General features: G+C 32.3%; 1 protein-coding gene across 2 annotated transcripts; it reads right to left on the bottom strand.

Annotated features, from left to right (window-relative positions):
• Positions 1-3,230: 3,230 nt before the first annotated feature.
• LOC107454137 (very long chain fatty acid elongase AAEL008004) lies at positions 3,231-23,715 on the bottom strand. 2 transcript variants are annotated; one of them, XM_087158846.1, is made up of 8 exons: positions 23,563-23,715; positions 20,227-20,315; positions 14,359-14,549; positions 10,413-10,493; positions 8,750-8,806; positions 7,176-7,281; positions 4,864-5,000; positions 3,231-3,487 (listed from the first exon to the last, which is right to left on the bottom strand). In XM_087158846.1, exons 2-8 carry the CDS (start codon positions 20,297-20,299, stop codon positions 3,314-3,316), a joined length of 819 nt encoding a protein of 272 aa, XP_087014972.1. In that variant the 5' UTR covers positions 20,300-20,315; positions 23,563-23,715; the 3' UTR covers positions 3,231-3,313. The 2 variants fall into 2 exon arrangements, with proteins under 2 accessions (XP_087014972.1, XP_087014973.1); XM_087158847.1 differs by lacking the exon at positions 10,413-10,493 and having other exon boundaries at positions 23,563-23,700.
• Between the last annotated feature and the right edge of the window lie 296 nt (positions 23,716-24,011).

Raw genomic sequence — 24,011 nt, 5'->3', positions numbered from 1 at the left:
ACTGTCCCTTTATCAAAAGTTTCAAGCCAGTACTCAAAACAAATTCAAAAGATTATCATTGTTGTTCCTTTGTCGTTGTTGAGTTATTTGTGTAGATTTGTATTTCGGGAAATCATTCTTTATTCATATAGCCATTACATAATTACTCACCTTATCATTCCAATCCATATATGATAATCAATCATTTAGAACATTTGTGGAAAAATCAGAAACCACCACTAGATGGCATTGTAGATCGTAATTGTCAATTGTGACCGTAACCACCATAAAAGATTCTTGTAATAAGGCATCTACATCTTTTGTACTAGTAGTAGTATTGTCTATTGTCCTGTATTCATCATGTTGATATAATATATTCTTTTTTGGTACTTGCACCTCTGACTAGTTGTTTTTCATTTGAGTAGTTTTCCTGAATTTCAAGAAAACGATAAACGATCCACTAATAATAGTTTAACCAATCTTCAGGGTAATTATAAACCCGATCGAAATAATTTGAAGTCGAAGTTTGTCTTTCGACTTCAATTATTTCTATCGGCTTTATAATTATACTGAAGATTGGTTAAACTATTATTAAATACATCTCGTTTTCTTGAAATACAGGTTTCTGATTTTTCCGCAAATCAGAAACCACCACTAGATGGCATCATTAATTCTCAATTGTAACCGTAACCGTCATAAAAGATTCTTGTAAAAAGACATCTACATCTTTTGTAATAGTTGTAGTAGTAGTTTCTATTGTCCTGTATTCATCATGCAGATATAATATATTCGTTTTGGTACTTGCCCCTCTGACTTATTATTTTTCATTTCAGTAGTTTTCCTGTATTTCAAGAAAACGAGATACATTTAATAATAGTTCAACCAATCTTCAGTGTAATTATAAACCCGATGGAAATAATTGAAGTCGAAAGACAAAACATTTTCTGCATTCCTTTTTTTCTCTCAAAAGTTCGATAACATTAAAATTTTTATTTCCTCTTTCTTCGGTTCTTACTCTAAACTTCTCATCAAACTTTCTTTTACCTTTCAATTTTGAACTCCAATTCACAGTCGGGAAATAAAAGATATAATTGAGAAACGATTGGTAGATTCACATCCGATTTTAAAGCAAAAAAAATCTATATCAACTTGATTTATTACTTAGTTTTTCCCTATTTCTCTTCATGTTTAGTATCAACATTGCACTAAGTATAGTACTTGGAGGTATTGAAGTGTGACATAGTGTCACGCACCGAATTTTTGATCGCTTTATTATATCGTCCCTGCAGTCACTCTCGTAATTTATACACTTTCCCTTTTTGGTAAGTCCGCGTGACACTCTCCCCTTTTCCTCGAAAGTGCAGCTGCATCGGCGCCTTTGAGGTTTCATGTGCGTTCTCCATTTCTACTTTTTCCTAACCGTAACCACTCTCAATTTTTAAAACACTTTAACTTTTACTTTACTTACGGATTAATTTAATGTATAGTCCCTTAACGTGCTGATGCTAGAGATTTTGTTTTGATGCCGCTAGATGTATGTTCAACTACTGGTCAGAGATGGCCACTGCTGGCTCCCAAACACCACTTCTTCACGAGTATCGCTGTCTTATAATAATAATAATAATAATAATATATATATATATATATATATATATATATATATATATATATATATATATATATATATATATATATATATATATATATATATATATATATATATATATATATATATATTTAAATAGTGGCAACTTAACTTTGAAACTTCCAGAAGGGTGGGCTTGCCCAAATAGGATATGGGAGTGGTGAGGTGGCACTGTTGTTGATGTGTAGATTCATATTGTTTTAAAAACATATTTGTATGTTTTGATAACGAAATAAAACGGAACTATATGCATTCGTGGATGATTACTTAAATACTGAACAGCTATAGTCTTTTCTTAACTTGCAACGGAGTATAAATGGTAGTCTAGAATAGTCTATTCTGGCGAGAAAAAGAAGAATACGAACGGAACTATATGCATTCGCAGATGATTACTTAAATCCAGAACAGCTATGGTCTTTTCTTAACTTGCAACGGAGTAAAAATCGTAGTATAGAATAGTCTACTCTGGCGAGAAAAAAAAGAATAAGAACAGAACTATATGCATTCGCTGATGATTACTTAAATCTTGAACAGCTATGGTCTTTTCTTAACTTGCAACGGAGTGAAAATCGTAGTCAAGAATAGTCTATTCTGGCGAGAAAAAAAAGAATACGAACGGAACTATATGCATTCGTGTATGATTACTTAAATCCTGAACAGCTATAGTCCTTTCTTAACTTGCAACGGAGTAAAAATCGTAGTCTAGAATAGTCTACTCTGGCGAGAAAAAAAAGAATACGAATGGAACTATATGCATTCGCTGATGATTACTTAAATCCTGAACAGCTATGGTCTCTTCTTAACTTGCAACGGAGTATAAATGGTAGTCTAGAATAGTCTATTCTGGCGAGAAAAAGAAGAATACGAACGGAACTATATGCATTCGCGGATGATTACTTAAATCCTGAACAGCTATGGTCTTTTCTTAACTTGCAACGGAGTAAAAATCGTAGTCTAGAATAATCTATTCTGGCGGGAAAAAAAGAATACAAACGGAGCTACATGCATTCGCGGATGATTAATCTTGTTAAATCCTGAACAGCTATGGTCTTTTCTTAACTTGCAACGGAGTAAAAATCGTAGTCTAGAATAGTCTATTCTGGCGGGAAAAAAAGAATACAAACGGAGCTACATGCATTCGTGGATGATTACTTAAATCCTGAACAGCTATGGTCTTTTCTTAACTTGCAACGGAGTAAAAATCGTAGTCTAGAATAGTCTATTCTGGCGGAAAAAAAAGAATACAAACGGAGCTACATGCATTCGTGGATGATTACTTAAATCCTGAACAGCTATGGTCTTTTCTTAACTTGCAACGGAGTAAAAATCGTAGTCTAGAATAGTCTATTCTGGCGAGAAAAAAAAGAATACGAATGGAACTATATGCATTTGCGGATGATTACTTAAATCCTGAACAGCAAATTATCTGAATGAACAACAAAAAAAAAGAATACGAAATGTTTTTACAACCAGTTTTTAAGCTTTTGAGGTTAAGTAACTGATTTGTAACAGTTGGAAATTTTAACTGAGATTAATCTTGTATAAAGCCATAGTGTTATATGAATCGTTTTGCGATTGAGTTAATTCAAAGTACAATAAATAAATATTTTTATTAATTTCTTTTTATTTCAATTCCAATTTTTTATACACTAAAAAAGAAAGTTGCAATTTGTACCTAGGTGTTATATTTCACTTCGTTTCCTTCTTTTTCATGTATTGATTGATATAGAAAGGCGTAAAAAGACAAAAGAAAACAAGTCCGTGCAGGAATGTTAATATAGCTGTCAAAAATCTCAAATTGCAATTTTCGGGGCGTATTATCATCGCCAATCCAGTCGTTGCCATTATCACTATGAACTGGATCTGGAAGAGAGACAAAAATTGTAAAATCGGAGCTTTTGGCTTTTAATTCAGCACGGGCGACTTCCTTTACAAAAATGTAAGGTGTTTTGAGGTTCTTTTGGGATGTTAAGGCTGATTTACATTTGATTTGAAGTTGACATCAAAAGTAACTTTTAAAAAATCACCTCTCAAAGTTTATAAACAAGGTGTATAAAGTTGTTTCATTCGCACTTGAGGTTGATCACCTTAGTGATTTTATGAGGTGTAAATGAGGGTGAAATTGAGGTTTATGGACCAGTTTATTTTTCTTGCAAAAGATAACCTCATTTTCTTCCTCATGTGTATTTTTTTTTTGCGTCTGTCAACCTCAAAAATACGTTATTTTTTTGTAAGGGATATAATATTTCTATTAACAATACTTTAAATAAACTACGGAAAGAGCATTTATAAAATAATGTATTATTATCTTTTTAAATAAAAATAAAATAATGAAATTCCTTAAAAAAGAAGTATTTTTCTCTTATAACCACTTTCAACGTTTATAACAGTTATTTTATTTATTTTCTGCATATGTATATTCAACGAAAATTGATTCATATGTAGAGTAGATATAGTACAAGGGCACAAATTTAACTATCGGACTTGAAACCTAATTTAAGATTATTAATTAATGGTAAAACGTAGAGAAATCTTCATTCCTCTAATTAAATATTTTAAACACGATTTTTAATGTGTTATAACTTTCATTATTACCTTAATAATGTATTAAGTCGGGGTTTTGCCGTATATTTTTTTTACACCGGTCAACCTCAATACAACATCAAAAACACCTTATTTTTTCTAAGAATTACATTTTTCTGAGCTTAAACTTTACTCAGTAATTAATCTGATCAAAAGCCGACCAAACTGTGTAGGGGGCAGGGAACTGTCCTTGCATCAGAAAGGTTCTGGGTTTGAATCCCGGGCAAGGCATGGATGTTTCTTTCTCTCTGGGTGTTCTGTGACCTTTCTCCTTTGTGTGCGTGAAAGTGACCCACCCTATAAACGGGTTTGTGGTTGAATGAATGGTGTGGCAGAAATCGAATTCTTGGCCATAGATTGCGCCACTGAAAACAAGAACAATCGCACCCCCTCTGCCTAAACAGGCATAAGACAAAAAAAAATTCTGATCAAAAACAGCAATTTTAAGAGAAATATGTTGTAAATCCATTAAAAATGTTTTGTTTTAACTACAAATTAAAAATATCCTGAAAAGCAAAACATCGATTGTATACCCACAAAATGCTCGTTTTAAAACAAGTTGAAACAATTATAACGCCTTTTTAATTGAACGGTATAGCATCTTCTTAAGACTACCAAAAATTAAAAAAACGAATGAACTGCCGGAATTATCATACCATCTGTACGTTTGTCACGTGTCTTTTCCACCAGATATACTTCTGAACTGAAGGACCAAGGGAAGACAAGAGATAATAAGAGTACATCACAATGTGTGCAAAAGTATTAGTTAATGGTAAAATTGTTGCATATCCTCCTGAAAAATAAAACATTTTCAATGGTAGATTTTAATATTTTTCTTTGTACGCAAAATCTACATTGTCTATCATGAGATTCCTCTGGTCGTATTAATTTTTTGCTTCTACACAATAACAGTTTTTCTTGAGCAGAGTACTATAACTACACTGCGGCTTTGAGGAGAACTCCTCCAGACAAAAAGTCTGTTGCTATGGTAACGAGCAAGAGCTCATTTCAAATGGGGGTGTAATGGAGAAATGAAGGTGTCGATTTGTTTACTCACTTTGACCTATGCTAAGATCAAGACAAAACTATTCACCCCACACCCCTATTCGAAGTGACTTTTCCTCGTAACCATGGTACCCGCCACTACGCGAGACTGATGTCTGGAGGAGTTCTCCTGAAAGCTGCGCTGTAGGCCTCTTAGTTTAGAATTATACTGCTGTGCAATTGAAAAATTACGTAAGCAGCATAAAATTCGAAATTGAGATTTTTATATATTTGACATCTTTGTATGGTAAACTACATAATACCAAAAAATAAAAAAATTTCAATAGGTTTTATTTTATTAGTCTTTTGAAATTTTGTTTTAGCGTACATTTCGGAATCAATCGTGAAACAATAACGCTGTTTTTTCAATTGCACGGCAATATAGCAGTGATGTTTTGAAATTAAGAAGGTAATGTTGTAATTATGAATATTACAGAATTTTTACAGTTATTTATCATGGCGGGAGCTTTAAATTTTATCATCGTCTTTAAACACTAGTTACACAATACAATTGTTTTGGTACTTATTTTTTTAACTATAAATTTCAGTTTTTTTTAAAAAATAATAATAATAATAATGTTTTAAGGTCAAAAAAATTTTTTTTTTCATTTTCTATTATAAAATTCTATACCCTTATGAGTTATTAAAGTTAACATTGTAATTTATAAGTATAGCATTGGTTTATATACAAGTAGTATAACATAGTTTCTTCTGAGATGATTTTTATAAAATTACAGAAAAAAAATGGAAAGAAATGCTTATCAAAAATCAGCATAGGCGATCAGCTTAGGCGTAACGCACACATTTTTTTATTATAACTGTTCTTTTATTTTAAATTTTATTCAGATATTTGTATATAAATATAAATCCTTTTTAATTTATTTTATTTTATAACCATCATTGAACAGCTGACCCAATTTTTGGGTTTGCGACTACTACTGTTCAACTCCGTAGCCTTGTAATTTTGAACCCAATCTAGAAGACAAGGGAACTCCTGGATCGAGTATTGGGAGAAATTTGCCTTCGTGGAGAACTTCTTGATGGAGCTTACCCGCATTAGCGTTATATGGGGAGGAAGACCACGAGAACCTCCCACAGTTAGACTAGCGGCAAGGGGACTCTTACTCACGATCCGTCAACCACTGAGGATATTTCACGTCAGCACTGTGGTCGGTGCAAGCCGGATGCGGAATTCGTATCGACCAGCCCTCGCCGGGATCGAGCCCCGGCTCACCTCATTGAAAGGCAAACGCTCTATCCCCTGAGCCATCGTGGCTGAATATAAATATTTTAAAAAAATATGCATATATGCATAAAAATTAAACTAAACGAGCAGTTTTCTAAAAACAAGAAAAAGTCTGATCCATCTGACACTACGTCTATGATGACTAGCATTGCTTCTATGCTCTTTAAATTTAGAAGCTGTCGAAGCCATTATTGTTGACGTGCACTTGACCTAATTACAAAACTTGCACTTGCACTAGGTTATAAACGATCAGCATTAAAGTACAGGATAGAAATTATCACCTTAAAGGAAAAAGACTGAACTCATACGGCAGAAGCGAGTAAATAAATGACAAACACACATTGGATGGAAAATGTTACATCATCCTCTTTATTCTCCTAACTATTCTCCATTTAGACTGCCTCTAGTGTTTGGTCGTGACCCGTGGATCATTGGTTAATGTTTTAGCACTAATAACAAGAATTTTTAAAAATAAGTAATTTATAAACATGTATGTTGTTTGAACTACTAGGACTAGTTAGGACGAGAGAAGAGTACTGTTTTATTGAATAAATTGCATTTTCATGAATTTATCGAGTCGCCATTAATCACTTAAAAATAATGTATTATACTTTTAAAGCGTATGACGCAAAACATTTAAATTTATTTTTTTTTTAAAAAGTAAGTAACTCAACTTACCACAACCATATTTAACGAAATGCCAAGTTGAAATTGGCATAATCGCGTGATGAAATAGATGCAAAAATGTAATTTGAGAATTCTTTTTCCGAAGAACAAAAAATATCTGCAAATCAAGAAAAAAATTTAAAGTTAAGTCATTGTTGTTAAGAACAGTGAAACAAAAATTCCCAGAAAGATTACAGATAAATGTTAAAACATATACACAGAAGAGCCATTGCATTATGACCACCCTCCATCTATAACACTGGGCTCGCTCAGGTATTCAAGGTTTCTCGCCCAGGAACAATGTTTTCATGGGGCACATTAGGAGCCATAATCCTCATAGAACAATCCCTGACGTCTGTAAGCTACTTGAATATAGTTGCAGACCAGGTTCACCCATTCATGGCAACAGTTTTTCCTGCGGGGGATAGTGTTTACCAACAGGATAATGCACCATGTCATAAGGGTCGAATCGTCGAGGAACATTCCAGTGACTTTCAAGTCATGTCATGGCCCCCAAATTCACCTGACCTTAATCCAATAGAGCATTTTTGGTCCTACTTGGAAAACCAAATTCGTGCTGCCACGCTACCCACTCGCAATGTGAGGGAATTGCAAGACCAGTTAATGAGCGCTTGGTACCAGATACCTCAGACTACCTATCAGCACCTTGTGGAATCAATGCCACGGCAGATGCTAGCAGTCTTGAGGGCTAAAGGTGGTCCTACATGTTATTAGCAGGGTAGTCATAATGTAATGGCTCTTCGGTGCATGTGCGTGTTTATAATCATCATAATATAATAAACCTCCTTAATATATTACAGCCCCTGGATGAATTATTAGGCGTACTATAAGATTCTATGTAAAATATTAATCATCAGGTGATGCTAAACAGTTTTATTGTTTGTACGCGAGTGAAACCGGTTTGCACTTGTTTACGTTCGTGTATCAATTGGTTAAATTCGACGATATATAATATAAATTCGAAGATAGGATAAATTAGGCGATATATTATATAAACATAGAATATTTGTTATATCAGGTATTATATTAGTATATTATAATAATTAGACGAAATTATTAGACGCTCTGTAGTTTTTTTAATAATTATATGCTTTCCACGAGTTTATATGCAATACTTTTGTATTTAAACATACCTGTAATGGGTTTTTATTTAGGAGATTTCTCATGTACTTCCTATGTATATTTATTTTCAGCGTATTGTATTACAATGTTAATCAATCGATACACGAACGTAAACAAGTGCAAACCGGTTACATCCGCGTAAGAACAATAAAGCTGTATAGTATCACCTGGTAATTAAGAGTTTATATAGAATAGTACAGTGCGTCACAAATTTGGCCAAGGACTGTATATTAAAAATTTAAAAATTAAACAAGAACAACAAAAAAAAAGAAATACTAGAAATGTTTACTATAAATAGAGTTTTTTTTTAGGAAAAATGCAGTATTTTTACGTGTAAGCTTTGTAAAAATACAAACAAGAAAATACAAAAAAAAAGAAGAAAAAACTTCAGTTTCATGAGACACAAGACAATTTCAAACAATATATTTTGACAAAATACTTACTGTGTCTAGAAATTCAATGAATTTTGATATATAGTAGACGTAAAAGGCTTCAAGCATCTAAAAAAATGATAAAAATATTTTTAATGGGAAATTAAATATCTCATACAGTTTCTTTATATGTAAAGTTGAAATATACGAAATGCAGGCTTTGTCTACAATGCCTGGACTTTTGTATACAATACCCGAATATCGGGCAAATGTTAACTGATAGATGGAACACACATCTGTAAACTACTTTTCCACAAGAACGTATACTTAATTACTCAAAAACTGAGCCAATATATACAATGCAGTAAAGAATGATCTGAAATCGTCTGCTTACAGACATATGCGAAAAAAGAAAATTTAAACTTCTGATATTAATTATCAAACATTTAAGAGAAGCGCATCAAACTTTGCTGTAGTTCTAAAAATCAACATGTGGATAAATGATATAAAAATCAACATGTGGATAAAAGATATAAATGTCAACTGGGAGAAGTCAGATAAATTGGAACAAAATTTCTGGAAGAAACACATATTAATAAATGTTCCATTCCGGTTAGAATCATTTCTTTTTATTTTCCCAAGTGTGCGTTTTGAAAGGTTTTCAAAATAAATTTAAAATAATTTTAATAAAAAACTATAAGTTATTTTAACCGATCAAAAAATTATAGGGGAGAGTCGGGTAGCCCCGCTCACTTAAGGAGTATTGCTTATATTTCTGTATATAATATTGAGTAATAATCAACATTTTTGTATGTTTCTATTGTTTTATCATCTAATTAAATAATTCAAAAAGAATAAACCGAAAAAAAAATAGTTTTACTTAAATAGAAATTGAAAAAAACATGTTTTTCAGTTCTTTTCATAATGTGTCGGGTAACCCCCCTCAGTTACAAAAATTATGTTTTATGACTATTTTTTCAGGAGTAAATGAAAATGACCAATGTATTGACAATAGGTAAATCTCGTTTATCATTTTTATCACAAAATTATTTTATTTATTACATATTTATATACTTTTAGTGAATTCTATCATTTAATAACAATCATTTAATAACAACAATATTTGTTGTTAAAAATGCATATAACATTCAAATTTGAAGCAATAAAATAATAATCTCTGCAACCGTACATTTATCGACGAAAGAAAATTGGTCGTTGATACCCGACATTTATGTGAGCGGGGCTACCCGAAATCCAATTTTTTTGTAAATTTGTAATTACTCGAACAATTTTTCACACATTGGCTTCTTTCTTTGTGCAAATTAAACTTAAGACTACATACTTTAATGCTGTATGTATAGAAAAAATTATTATTTTAGTATTAAAATGAAGTTTAATCGAAACATTCAACCAATTTTTCTTAATTTCATGACTACTGTATTCTACATATTTTCAAAACTATTGTTTACCATGTTAACAGCTGCGTAAATGCTTGAAACTTTGAAAATAAACTTTTTTTAATGTAATAATTAATGTCCGATGGCCCATTGACTTGAAAAAATATTCTATACATATGAAATTGACAGTGGGCGGGGGTACCCGCTGGGCGGGGCTACCCGACTCTCCCTTACTTGTATCTCAAATTATCATCGCGTATCTTGCAGCTTGCAGCTTTAAATCAGAATTTTTTGAGTGAGCATATCTTGAGTTTCTAAAATATATTAAAATCACTAACTTTGACGGCAGCATCATTATTCGAAAAATCCATAGGTTCACATATCCAGCTGAAGTTATTAAACCAGCCGTAAGCAGCAAACTGCAAGAAAAATTTCATAAATTAAGAAGTGTTCCATACACTAATATAAATTGCTAAATAAAATAAGACGTTTTCACTGCACAAAAAAAAAACGAAACGCCGTGAATAACTTTTGATCTAGTTATTAGATTTCCATCTATTTGGACTCAATGTTTCGAGAACTTCAAGCGTTACAAATATGCTAACTAGTTAGAGCAGATGACATTTTAAATTGCGAAATCAGACACAAAACGTATTTTCTCCTAATAGTGGCTTACTTGACCGATTTCGTTCAAATTTTGTATTTCGACACAAAAATAAATTCTTTAAAATAATTAAAAAATATGAGTATTTTGTTATTGAAAAATGTTTCGACTATTATCATGTAACATAATTAACGAAAGTAAACGAATTTAATAACTTAGTAGAAATTTTTTTCAATTCACTTAAAATGTTCGGGACTTCTCCCTGAGCCTGGCGCAAGCAAATAATCGCCAAGAAATGTAGAATTGTGCCAAATTTCTTACTACCATATGGGAAATGTTAGCTTGGTGCCATGTGCTCTATTGTAAGAATTCTTTGGGGATAAAACTGTTTTGTTTACAATTCATTAATATTTGTTTACAGTTGAACTTGTTCTGCTTACTATTAATAAATATTTGTTTATAGTTGAAGAGCTTTAGACTTTTATTCCGTTGACTGTTTTGTTTGTCATTCGCTTCTCTTTGCAACTTGGCTCGCGTCTTGTTCACAATTGGCAACATTAGTGACAAGCTAACGGAAAAGTATCAAATACTCTGTAGATACGATAATATGTGGTCGGAAGTTTGGAAACTAAAGTTTACATAAAAGGTACTAAATTTACGACTGTCCAAACAAATACTAGGAACATTATATTTCCAAGATTACGAACAATATTTTTAGTTTTTATTTCAAAAATATTTTTAAAGACGAATATTTTTTTTTTAAATCAGCGCACGCGTTTACCTTTTTGATAAGGCTATAGTTCACAAACTTCGGTGTCATTTAAAACTTAAACATTTCTTTTTGTATGAGAATAAGTAACCTTTAAAAAGTATTGAACATGTGTTTCTCTTAAAGTTCTTTTTTTTCTCAATTATTTTTAGTTGATACACTTTTTGGCCAGATACCATGAATATTGTCATGTATGTTTCCATAATCAGTATTGTTTTTATATATTCCAAACAGATACAGTCACTGAACAAATTATTAGACGCACTATAAAATTCTATGTAAAATCTTAATTATCAGGTGATACTATACAGCTTTATCGTTTTTATGTGACTGAAACCGGTTTGCACTTGTTTACGTTCGTGTATCAATGGGTTAAATTAGATGATATATAATATAAACTCTACGATAGGATAAATTAGATGATATACAATATTATATAAATATAGAATATATATTATATCAAGCACTATATTAGTATATTATAATAATTAGATCAATTTACTAGACACACTGTAGTTTTTTAATAATTATATGATTTGCACGAGTTTATAGGGAATGCTTTAATAATTAAACATGCATGTAATGGGTTTTTATTCAGGAGATTCTTTCATATACTTATATACTTCCTGTAGCGTATCTACCACTACAAAATTACAACTACAATTCACTAGTATATAAGACATGTTAACTCGGCTCTATGCCGGGGTACCTTTTCATAGATGACGGTTGACTTGGTCTAATACTCCTCTCCCCACATTGGTGACCTTCGGACGTGATGTGAACACGCCTGCCTAGGCAGTAACGCCCACTTCGATATGAACACGCCTACCTAGACAGTAACGCCTACTTCGATGGATAACCACATTAAACAGTTGACTTGCTACTTGTGACTGCGACATTATCCACCTCCTCGCACTGTTGCTACTCAGTCTCGTCTCGATCACGCACAACGTCGGCTTGCATACTTGTGATTACTCGACTGCTAACGGCAACAGAGGAGCGACTACGACCGTGAAGTTAATACACCTCTCACATTCAGCACTCAAAAAAAAATACGGTGATCATAGTACAGCTCTCCCGGCTTCTCACAAAACAGCAATGAATCAACTAGTGGTATTCGTTCATCGAATTCTATCACAGGTATAATTCTAGTGGGGGAGTACTGTAGCGAATCAACCACTACAAAATTACAACTACAATTCACTAGTATATAAGACATGTTAACTCGACTCTATGCCGGGGTACCTTTTCATAGATGACTGTTGACATGGTCTGTAACTCCGCTCCCCACACTTCCTATGAGTATTTATTTTTAACGTATTGCATTACAATGTTAACCAATTGATACAGGACGGTAAACAAGTGCAAACCGGTTTCATCCGAGTAAAAATAATAAAGCTGTACAGTATCACCTGATAATTATAATTTTACATAGAATCTTACAGTCCGTCTAATAATATGGTCAAGGGTTGTATATTTTCTACATAACTTTAATTCTATTAATAGTATGTAAGTTTAAATTTCTAAAAGGAAATTGTATAAATAGTACTATATATAAAGTCAAACTTGCCATATTTATCACCAAATAGGGTAAGAGACATAGAATTTTACAAGACGAAATTTCAGAAAGGTAAACAATTCTAAAAAAGTATGAAAATTCTTATTTCCTTTAGGATAAAATTGTAGAAAACTGAATTATCCATTTGAGTAAATAAACAAATAAATATATTTTAATTATTGCTGATAACAGACTTGACAAAATAAAAATACACACAACTGTAAAATTACTGAAACCACATAACATTCCAACATCAAATTTTCAAATATACAGCTCTCAAAATAAATTTATTGCATTTTTTTCCCTCAACAGTTTCTCTAACACTACAGGAAATCCAATGGTATGCCTGCTGTTGACGTAGTATGGGTACCTTGATCCTTATAGGTTGTTGAAACGTGGCATTTGCTTACATTAGCAACTGCTCTTTCCATTCTATTTCGATTAAGCCAAGCCCATCAAGTACCAGTTGTCTTAAGGGTCACACTTAAATTTCTTTCATAAAGATTCTTTCACAAAGATTTCATTTCTTTCACTGAATATTTCTTACTTAACACAAAGACAGGTACGAAACCATGCAGAACAAAAACAAACTAATTCTGCATCGAAGTTGCCAGGTACACAGAACATATGTCACGGTTACAATAAAATGCATAGCCAAAAAGCAAATCTTATTTAAGTAAGAAACGTAGAAGAGAAATAATTATATTTTGACAAATTCAATGTGCCCATCAGATGGCGCTAGCGTCATAAGTCACGTGTGTCTTCTAAAAGTGCAAGTACCAAATTATGTAATTTAAAAATCCATCAACTAATCCTTATGTTGTCTAAAAAGCAGCGAGATAAAATTTAAAAGAGCCGCGATGGCCCAGGGGATGGAGCGTCCGCCTTCCAATGAGGTGAACCAGGGTTCGATCCCGGCGATGGCTGGTCGATACGAAATCTGCATCCGAATTGCACCGACCACAGTGCTGACGTGAAATATCCTCAGTGGTAGAAAGTTCATGGGTGAGAGTCCCCTTACCATCAGGCTGACCGTGGGAGATTTTCGTGATCTTCCTCTCCATGTAACGTAAATTCGGGTTAGTTCCATCAAAAAAGTCCTCCACGAAGGCAAACTTCTCCCAATACTTGGTCGAGAAATTCCCTTGTCTTCTGAATCGGGTTCAAAATTACAAGGCTACGGAGTTGAACATTAGTAGTCTTAAACCCAAAAATTGGGTCGGCTGTTCAACGACGATTATAAAATATATAAAATAAAATAAAATGTTGTTTAAAAGAAATATGCCAAAATATCTTTCAGACAGTGACAAAATGACACTGAATTAAAAATAAAATAAAGACCAATTTACTCACCCTATAAAACATCCATCCACTTAAAGCTACAAGAACAATGTTGTAAAGAAGCATCGGTGTTCTTAAAACATATGGATTCCTGTTTTTCATCATCTTAGGTCCGATTATTTTGATATAAATAAGGAAAATGATAACACCTGCGTATGTCTTGTATGGTGAATCCATCAAAGGATAAGAAATTACTCGTGGATCTAAAAATCACAAATTCGTTTTACGCCTAAGAAATTTAAATATTAGACTTTTATTAAATTTTCTATAATCTATATATATAAAAGTGAATGTGTGTTTGTTTGTCCTCTATAGACTTCTAAACCAACCAATAGAAAGCTATGAAACTTGGCATACAGTTAGTTCAAAGCACGAGGAAGGTTTCTGTCGATATTAGAACATTCTGCGAAAAGCCGTTCCAGCGGTATCAGCGAAAATCGAAATGGAATTTTCTGATTGGTTAAAAGCTAGCCATTGTTTTAAATTTTGCTATAAACGATTCAGTTTTCAAATATCTTGAAGATAACAACAGTGATATTTTTTATCTTATAACTCTATTCATTTAGAAAAGTAAATTGCATATACTTCAATTTTTAATTCTTGCGTCTCTTTATGTCAGGTGAGCACAAGCAAGTAAAATCAACGAGAATAGATTTCTTAATTATTGGTCGCATCACGGATTCAGTTTAATAAATATAAAGACAAAAGCAAATTTCATTCAAATTGCACGTTTTCAAAAATATTTATATTTAGTATGTAATTTTATGGTAGCACAATTAAATATAGTTTTCGAAGATTTCCTTGCTGTGACAGTCGTCATTTGAAAACTATTAGTTTGTTTATTTATGCAAAGTTTTCAAATTCATCCATTTTATTTCCTTCATTTAAAAAATAGATTTTTGTTTTAAATTTTATAATTTTCATATTTCTTATTCATCTCATTTTTATTGCTCTTTTTATTATTTAAAATATATATGTGATATTTCGGTTTAGCAAATTTGTGACCACTGTCAACTTTTACATTTCTTTTTGTTTGTCAGAAAGAATATTTGCAAAAATATGCCGCCTAAGCAAATCGCTCTTAGTCGATCGACATCTCAAGCGCGCAAAAAGAGAACTACCCGTGTTTCAGAAATATCGGAGCAACGGGAAAAAAGATTTGAAACTAATCGAGAACAGAATGCTTTAGCCCGCTCCTTAGAAACGTCTGAGCAACAGGAAAGAAGACTGTCAACAAATCAACTACGCACTACGCAAGCCCGATCGTCGGAAACATCAGAGCAACGGGAAGCAAGAATGAATACCGATCGAGAACGCATTTCGCTATTCAGACGCTGCCAATACTCTGATTTGAATCTCAGTGCATTTCACTATGATCCGACAACAAACTATAGTCTTCCCCCAAGTGTCATCATCGGAGAAATAGGTCAATTATGTATGTTTTGTAATGCTCTCAAATTTAAAAGTGAAACAGCTTGAATTTGCTGTTCTAGAGGCATACTGAAACTACAAGATTTTACGTCGCCAGGCGAGCCATTATCAACCTTCTTATCAGGTCAAACAAACCAATCGAAACATTTTTTGGCGAATATACGCCGGTACAATTCGTATTTCTAAATGACTTCATTCGGTGCTACACGTATCGTGAACGAGAATTACATGCCAATAATCAAAGTGCAAGGCCAAATTTATCATCGTGCAGGATCATTTCTTCCATTGCCTGGCGCAGATCATAAATTTCTACAGATTTATTTCATGGATAACACAAATGATCAAGACAATCAACGCTGTCAGGTAAACAATGGCACTAAACGAGATATTGTTACCGCATTACAAAAATTTTTCGATCAACATAATCAGTTAATTAGGCTGTTCAGAATTGCCCTTGACTAAATGCCATCCGATATTTACAAAGTTGTTATTAGAGCTGAAAAAACACCTGTAGGCCACCACAAAGGAAAATACAATGCGCCAACATTGGATGAAGTGACTATTGTTATAGTTGGCGAAGAATTTACCTCCCGCGATACAGTTCTTCATCGCAGAAATGGTGACGTTCAAAGAGTTCTCAGAAACGTATCGATCCTATGATGCATTGCAATATCCTTTTTTATTTTGGCGAGGAGAGGAGGGATATTATTTTAACATAAAATTGAGAAATCCACAAACAGGCGAGAAAACCAATAAGAAAGCAAGAATAAGAATGTGCAATGAGTTTTTATGCATATTGATTAAGGTTTGCAAAAACGCTGATAATCATTATTTTAAAATGTCGATACTTATTTCATCAATACATTGTCGATATGTATGTGAAAATTGAAACTGAACGCCTACTGTAAATTAAATTAAATCAAATTACGTTCAGAAGAATACATTCATTTACGGGATGCAATAATTAATGATGGTAACGTTAATCCTAATGATGTGGGGAAAATGATTATATTGCCGACTACATTTGCAGGGAGTCCAAGGCACATGTATGAATATTCACAGGATGTAATGACACATGTTCGCAGATTTATTTATTAAATTTACATGCAATTCTGCTTGGGTTGAAATTAAAGAGCTTTTGTTACCAGGACAATCATAATCGGATCGTCATGATATTACAGCACGTAAGTTCAAACAAAAATTAAAATCTTTACTTGATTTCATTGTGAAGCGTCATGTTTTTAGAGAGACACGGTGTTGGATGTACTCTATTGAATGGCAAAAAAGAGGATCGCCACAGGCACACATTTTGATTTGGCTTATTGAAAAAATCCCACCATGCCAAACTGATCAAATATCAGCAGAAATTCCTGATGTCGCCATAGATCCAGTCTTATTTCAGATCATTGTCTAAAATATGTTTCATGGTCCGTGTGCATCACCATACATGTCTGTTTGAAAATGCACTAACGATATCCTAGAGAATTAACTGCTGAGACTATCACTGGTTTTTTTCATCATTAAAAAAATTTGCATTTCAAATCATAATCGCAAATCTCATTTACACACTTAAATACAAAATTAAAATTCAAACTGAAAGCGTTGCAACGCACGCAGGGTACAGCTAGTCATAAATAAGCTTTAACACAATGAGCTCACCTCGTTTTCTTAATTAAATCCCCGTCCGGCCATACGCGCTGCTTATTAGTGCTAGTATTGTGATATAGCAAATCGTAGCACACCACTGACAGATTAACATAAAAAATTAAAGTATTTTTAATAAATAAAAATCAATTAAATTTTTAATAAATTTTCAGTAATTACTTAATGACTATGAATTTTTTTTTAGTTTTATCTTAATTTTTACACACTTAATAATTAATTTTTAGTTTTATACTAATTTTGTTGCCGATCAGCAGCGTGGCATTTAATAATTTACTCTATAAGCGTCGTTGAACAGCAGACCCAATTTTTGGGTTTACGACAACTAATGTTCAACTCCGTAGCCTTGCAATTTTGAACCCAATACAGAAGACAAGGGAACTCCTGGATTAAGTGTTAGGAGAAATGTGGCCTTCGTGGGGGACTTTTGATGAAACTAACCCGCATTTGCGTTATTTGAAGAGGAAGACCACTAAAACCTCCCACGGTTAGAATGACAGCATGGGAACTCTAATCCATGATCTGTCTACCACTGAGGATATTTCACGTCAGCACTGTGGTCGGTGCAAGCCGGATGCGGAATTCGAGGCATTCAATATATTGAAAAATAACGTAACTTTAAACAATAGTGTTTTTAATATAATAATATCTATTATACAGTGTCTCATATAATACTAGAACCCCCTACCGCTTGCTAGATTGCATCGCAATTTACGCTCGCTTAATTAACGTATTTTTACTCTGCTTCGTATATATATCGCGCTATTCGTTCTTAAAGTAAAGTTCTAAAACTTAGTAACATATACATCCTGTGAAACTTTTGATTCATATATATTTTTGTGCTCTTCGAGTTCGACTGTCTTCAATCCTTTGTTGCCAACGCGAAAAAGAAATTTTATCAGTTTTTTTTTGGAGTTATACTTCTTATGCGACTTCCAACAAGGTTGCGTTAAACGTTTAACGCTACATTTTTATTGGCCGGGAAATCACGTGGTAGGATCCAGTTTTCCCTCATTCATTTATATATTGTTTTGGTTCTCACTAGCATAAAAATAATAAAAAAAGTATTGCTTTTCTATAAATATTTTTTTAGTTTGTTTTCATACACATATAATTTAATAGGATAGTATTTTTTTATTTTCAAATTTAGTGGATAACAATTGTAAAAAATGAACGAAAACAATCCCACGGACAATACGACGGATTTAGGGTTATATCAATCTCTTGTGAATATCAATTGATTGTTAGGTTTTCTCTTCTGAAATTACATTATGACGCATTCACACATTTCTACAAATACATTTTCCAGGGCGAGACGATAAGGCAACCACAAGCACTTCCACTGGTTCAAAAGGGAAAAATGCACAATATTACCGTGATTACAGAGCACGGAAGCGAGCGGAGCAGGAAAAAGAGTCGTTGAATAGAACTAGTGATCCTTCTACGACTGCTGATTCTTCTACAATTAACGTCGCAGTTTGCGAAGTTTAACTTCTTCCGCGCGGAGGGACTCCACGCACTATTTTTTTTTTTCTATTAAAATAAACATAATGCGTATTTCTGTTTTATAGAATAAGAATAAGACAGAGAGATAGTAACACTAATTTAAAGTTTGGTGAAGTAAATAGAGTGGCCTGCCGGGATTGCTTTATATCTTAACGAAATATTGCTGCTCGCGTTGGTCGAGATCCCATGACTGTAAGCAGAATATGGAATAGATAGGTTCATGACTGTCATATGGAACGCCATGCAGGATCTCAGTAGCGCCCCATCACTAACAGCCGAGAAGACAGACCTGTTATCCAAATGGCCTTAAGGGATCGTACAGCTACGTCACGAACCCTGAGTCAATAAATGGAGTGGGGTCATTTGTAAGACAACAATTGTCTGCACGAACACTTCGTCGAGGTTTGCTGCAGCATTGACTGCCAGCATGGCGACCATATCTTCAGCTACCTTTGACGCTGCATCACAGGCAGGAGCGCCTCCAATCAACCACGAATCTTGACGCAGAAATGGCATGACGTCGCCTTTTCAGGCAAATCCAGGTTCTGTATACAGCATCATGATGGCCGCATCCGTGTTTGGCGACATCGTGGAGAACGCCCATTGGCAGCTTGCATTCGACATCGTCTTAGTGGCCCATCACCTGGAGTAATGTTATAGGGTGCCATTGTATACACGTCTCTATCACCCCGTGTTCGCATTGCCGACACTTTGAACAGCAGCCGTTACATTTCTGATGTGTTAGGGCCAGTTGCTCTCTGTCTTATCTTTGAGGCCTCCATAACGCTACGTTTCAGCAGAGCAATGCACGACAGCACGTTGCCCGCACTGTTTTCACCTTCCTTGACACAGAACATGTTTGCCTGTTGCTCTGACCAGCACGTTCTCCAGATCTTTCACCAAATGAAAACGTCTGGTCAAGGGTTGCCGAACGACTGGCGTGCCACCACTCGTCAGTCACTACGGTCGATGAATTGTGGCATAGTAATGAAGCTGTATAGAATGCTGAACCCGTCCATGCTATCCAATCTCTGTTCGACTCGATCCCCAGAAGAATAACTGCTATTATTGCTGCCAAGGGAGGCTGCTCTGAGTACTGATTCCTCAAGATCTATACATCCAAATATCCTGAAAATTTTATCACTTGTTTTTCCAACTATAATGTATGTGCCCAATAAATAACATCCTGTCATTTGCAATCCTTCTTGGTGTAGCAATTTTAATGGCCAGTAGTGTATATGTGTGTGTATATGTTATATAGAAAGGTAAACTGGAACTTACCTCCATATTTTAGGACATAATCTACATCCACCGTAATATTATGAGAATGAGAATCCATTATCTCGGTGGCCATTTTGCAGTAATCCAATCTGTAATAAATGCATTGTAAAATATATTTTGATTTAATAATTTTCTATAAACAGATATATAGTCTTTTATTTTTTTAGGATACAAGCAAATTTGCAGGGGAAGGTTCGAAAATACCGGACGTCGCAACGATAATAAAACTTACAGCGCTTCAATTCCAAACTGCCTCTCAAGCAGCAGTATTTTTCCTGAAGCAGGCATAATTTATTTCAGAAATTGGAAATCGAGAATAAATTGTTGCCTTTTTACTAGAAAAAAAAAGTATTTTATATCATTTTAACGCTTCAAGTTTGGCACACTTGTGTTAATATTTTTTTACATCATCCATTCAAATTTCTCCATTAATTGAGATATTTGTTTTCTTCAATTGTTAGCTACGAATTTTACTAAATTTAGATTATAAAAAATGCCAGCTTAGAAAGGTAAGTGAAATTGCCCTTACATTGAAAACAAAAAAATATCGAATAACACTTTATTAAAAAAAAAAAATTTGCCGTAAGGAGTCAGCTTGGAATTGAAGAAAAAGAGCTGCACGCTTTGTAATCTTGCTACAGAATCCTAAAGTTTTCTCTTTTTTAATTCCTAAGCAGATATTTAAATAAATTCCTCAAATTTTTCTATGAATGATAAATAGGCCCTTTAGTTCAATAAGGTAAATGATATTAAATATAAAAAAATTTGTAAAATTTAATCAAATTTGAAAAAAAACATTTTGATATCTTATCGGCTTTCAAAACCCTATTTTTATTAAGTTTAAGTTTCATAATATATTTGACAAGTTAAATAATTTGTTTCCAGTAAAAGATTTCAACATAAATAAAAGATATAAATGTAATAAAATTCTTGGTAGGACAATTTTTAATTATAGAAAAAATAGTTCTTTATTACATATTATAGTTCATTATTAGCAAAAATTTAGAGAAAATGAATATATCTGATTATGAATGTCACTGTGTCGGAGAGAAATATTTTGACTTTGTTGATAAATATCATAAATATATTACTACCGGTAATTTAAATATTATATAAAATTTGAAACTAATAAATTTCAATCTTAAAAGACCCAAAATATAGACCCATTCTATCAGTAAAATTCTAAAATGTTTCCTTAATGACCTCAATAACTTTTGTCTAAAGATCTCAATTTGATTCTCGTTACCTTCTGATTTGTTAACAGAATGAAAATGTGCTATTCATTACTAATTTAAAAACCTTTTTTAAATAATGAAGGAATTTGAAAACCTTTTTAATAACAGTAACAATTCATCAAATTTTTCTGAAACTGATCGAGCAATTTAGCAACTTCAAAAAAAAAAAAAAAAATTATTACCCCCATATACAAGGTTAACATTAACTATGGAATCTACCGTAAATTCTATTTTGGACTTTTAAGTAAGGAATTAATGAATTGTAAACATTTTAAGTTTAGTAATTTAAATAACAATATTATCATTAAAAAAATTTGTTTTCGTTCAGAGGTTAAAAATTTAAAATTAATTCCATATTTAATAATAACAATAACAGCAACAATTCAACAATTTTTTTTTCTAAAACTGATCGAGCATTTAAGCATTCACAAAAAAAAACTTTAATTACCCCCGTATAAAAAGCTAACAATAATTATGCAATCTCTTGATTTCCAAGATTTCTTTTCCTTTTGATGTCATTTTGAGTTACTACTATGATTATAAACGTATCCTTAATTGCATCTCTGATTATTGGGAAATTCTAATTATATATGTCTTTTTAATAATTATCTTTACAATGGAAAACATTTTTTTGTTCAAATAGATAAAATACAAGAGGAATCTAATTTTTCGTTGCATCTAGCTTGCATATTTTTTCACTTTAATGAGAGAGAAAATAAATTATACTCTTAATATTAAATATGTTTTTAGATTTATTTATGATTTAATTAACCTTAATTTTCAAATTTATACAATTTTGTTAAATAATCTTTTCCCCGAAGAATTAATCCCATTTTGTAATCGTGACGATAATATTATTTTTACTATTTTGGATTGAAGTAATAAAAAAGAGGAAAATATCTACATTGTTGACTTATTAGATAAAAGAAATCAATTATTAAATTCAGTATAAATTAACTAATTACATGAAATTCTAGTGTTTCTATAAGCATTCATTTAAGTACTATTTTTAATCAAATAAAGAGAATTAAAATAATTTGTAATAAGTGAAACAAATCGAGAAACTCTTCAAAAATTTACTTAAAGGCAATGGATATCCAACTATTGTAATTAAATTCTATATAAAATCATTGAGTTATTTGTGAGTTGTAAGTATTTATGAATTCATTAACACAAAAAATTGCTATCCAAATTGATATTTTTGCCCATGTGCAAATTCAATTCGGATAAATTCGTTGTTAAAAATTTTCAAATATTTAATAAAGGATTTTTTGAATAAATGTTGAACGTTAATAATTTCTTCAAATTTAGAATGTTGTAACCTTTTATTAGTCATGTTTTAACTTTGATTAGTCACTAACTTCGAATTTTCCAGTGTAATATAATTGACTTGCGCAAATCCAGCTTCGGGCCGATCCAAGATAACAGACAAATCAAATACGTTTCTCTACTTCAGTAAAAACGAGCTGTAAAATATATCCCTCTATTCCCTATTTACGTTCTAATTTCATAGTTTGGAATCTGGTTTTTCATATTTTATAATCTAGTTACGAATATATTTTTATCAAGTATTCAGTAAGTAAATGGATGTCTGATCTCGCTACTTGCTTTATTTATCAAATTTTGAGTTATATTCTGTAGTTTTCTTTAATGTTTGTTTTATTTTGTATTTTTTGCTTCATATGTTTTATTCCATTTCGATTTTTTTTTGGTGCACTTCACACTATTATAATGATATATTTTGCTTTGGCTATATTAATGCTATATTAGAAAGCATACTAATTTACGTGTGAGTCGACCACAAATTACATCTTTTTGTTCGAAATTGTATCTTTTTTTAGAGTACAATAAATTTGGTAAATAATTACCTAATTCCACTCTTATCACAAATCATTTTTATGTATAAATGATATATTCTATAATGAAAATAAATAAATGCAAATACATATTTTTTCATTATATCCCAGTCTATTTTTTTTAAGAATCTTAACAATGTAACTCATATTGTTACGCTTGTCACATTAAGAAATGGTTTAAACAGATATAATTGCATTTTTGCACAAGAAATAACGTCGAACATTGAAAATAAAAATTTAAATACCTTTCTGAATGCTTGTCCTAGCAAATATTGTTCTTTCTGTTGAAAAAAAGATAACTTTCGACTGTTTTCAAGTAGGCCTTCACTGTTTCTTCAGTACATCGCTATTCTATTTTTACAAGTAAATGCTCGGATCCAAGCATTTCCGCCATAATTATGGCATCATAATCTTTAAGGTCATGCGCTTGATAAATATCAGCCCATCGTATAATAGAGGAAATAATTAATTTGAAAGGGAGAATGATTAAATACCTTAACAGAAGTAGTGATAGAAATCTAAAATTGACTGTGACTAACTAATTGATCGAAATGTAATACAAATCCTCAGCTTGAAAAAATAATGTGTGTGTATTTCAGTAAATTTACAAATACTATTTTACAGTTTTTACAGATAATTATTAGCAAAATATTTGACTAAACTAATTATTACTTTTATGCAAGAGCTAAAATAT

Source organism: Parasteatoda tepidariorum, chromosome 3 (genome assembly GCF_982258835.1).
Source record: "Parasteatoda tepidariorum strain Cologne lab strain chromosome 3, Ptep-v5.0, whole genome shotgun sequence".
In the NCBI taxonomy this organism is placed as follows: domain Eukaryota; kingdom Metazoa; phylum Arthropoda; class Arachnida; order Araneae; family Theridiidae; genus Parasteatoda; species Parasteatoda tepidariorum.
This window is presented reverse-complemented; position numbering and strand designations above follow the sequence as displayed.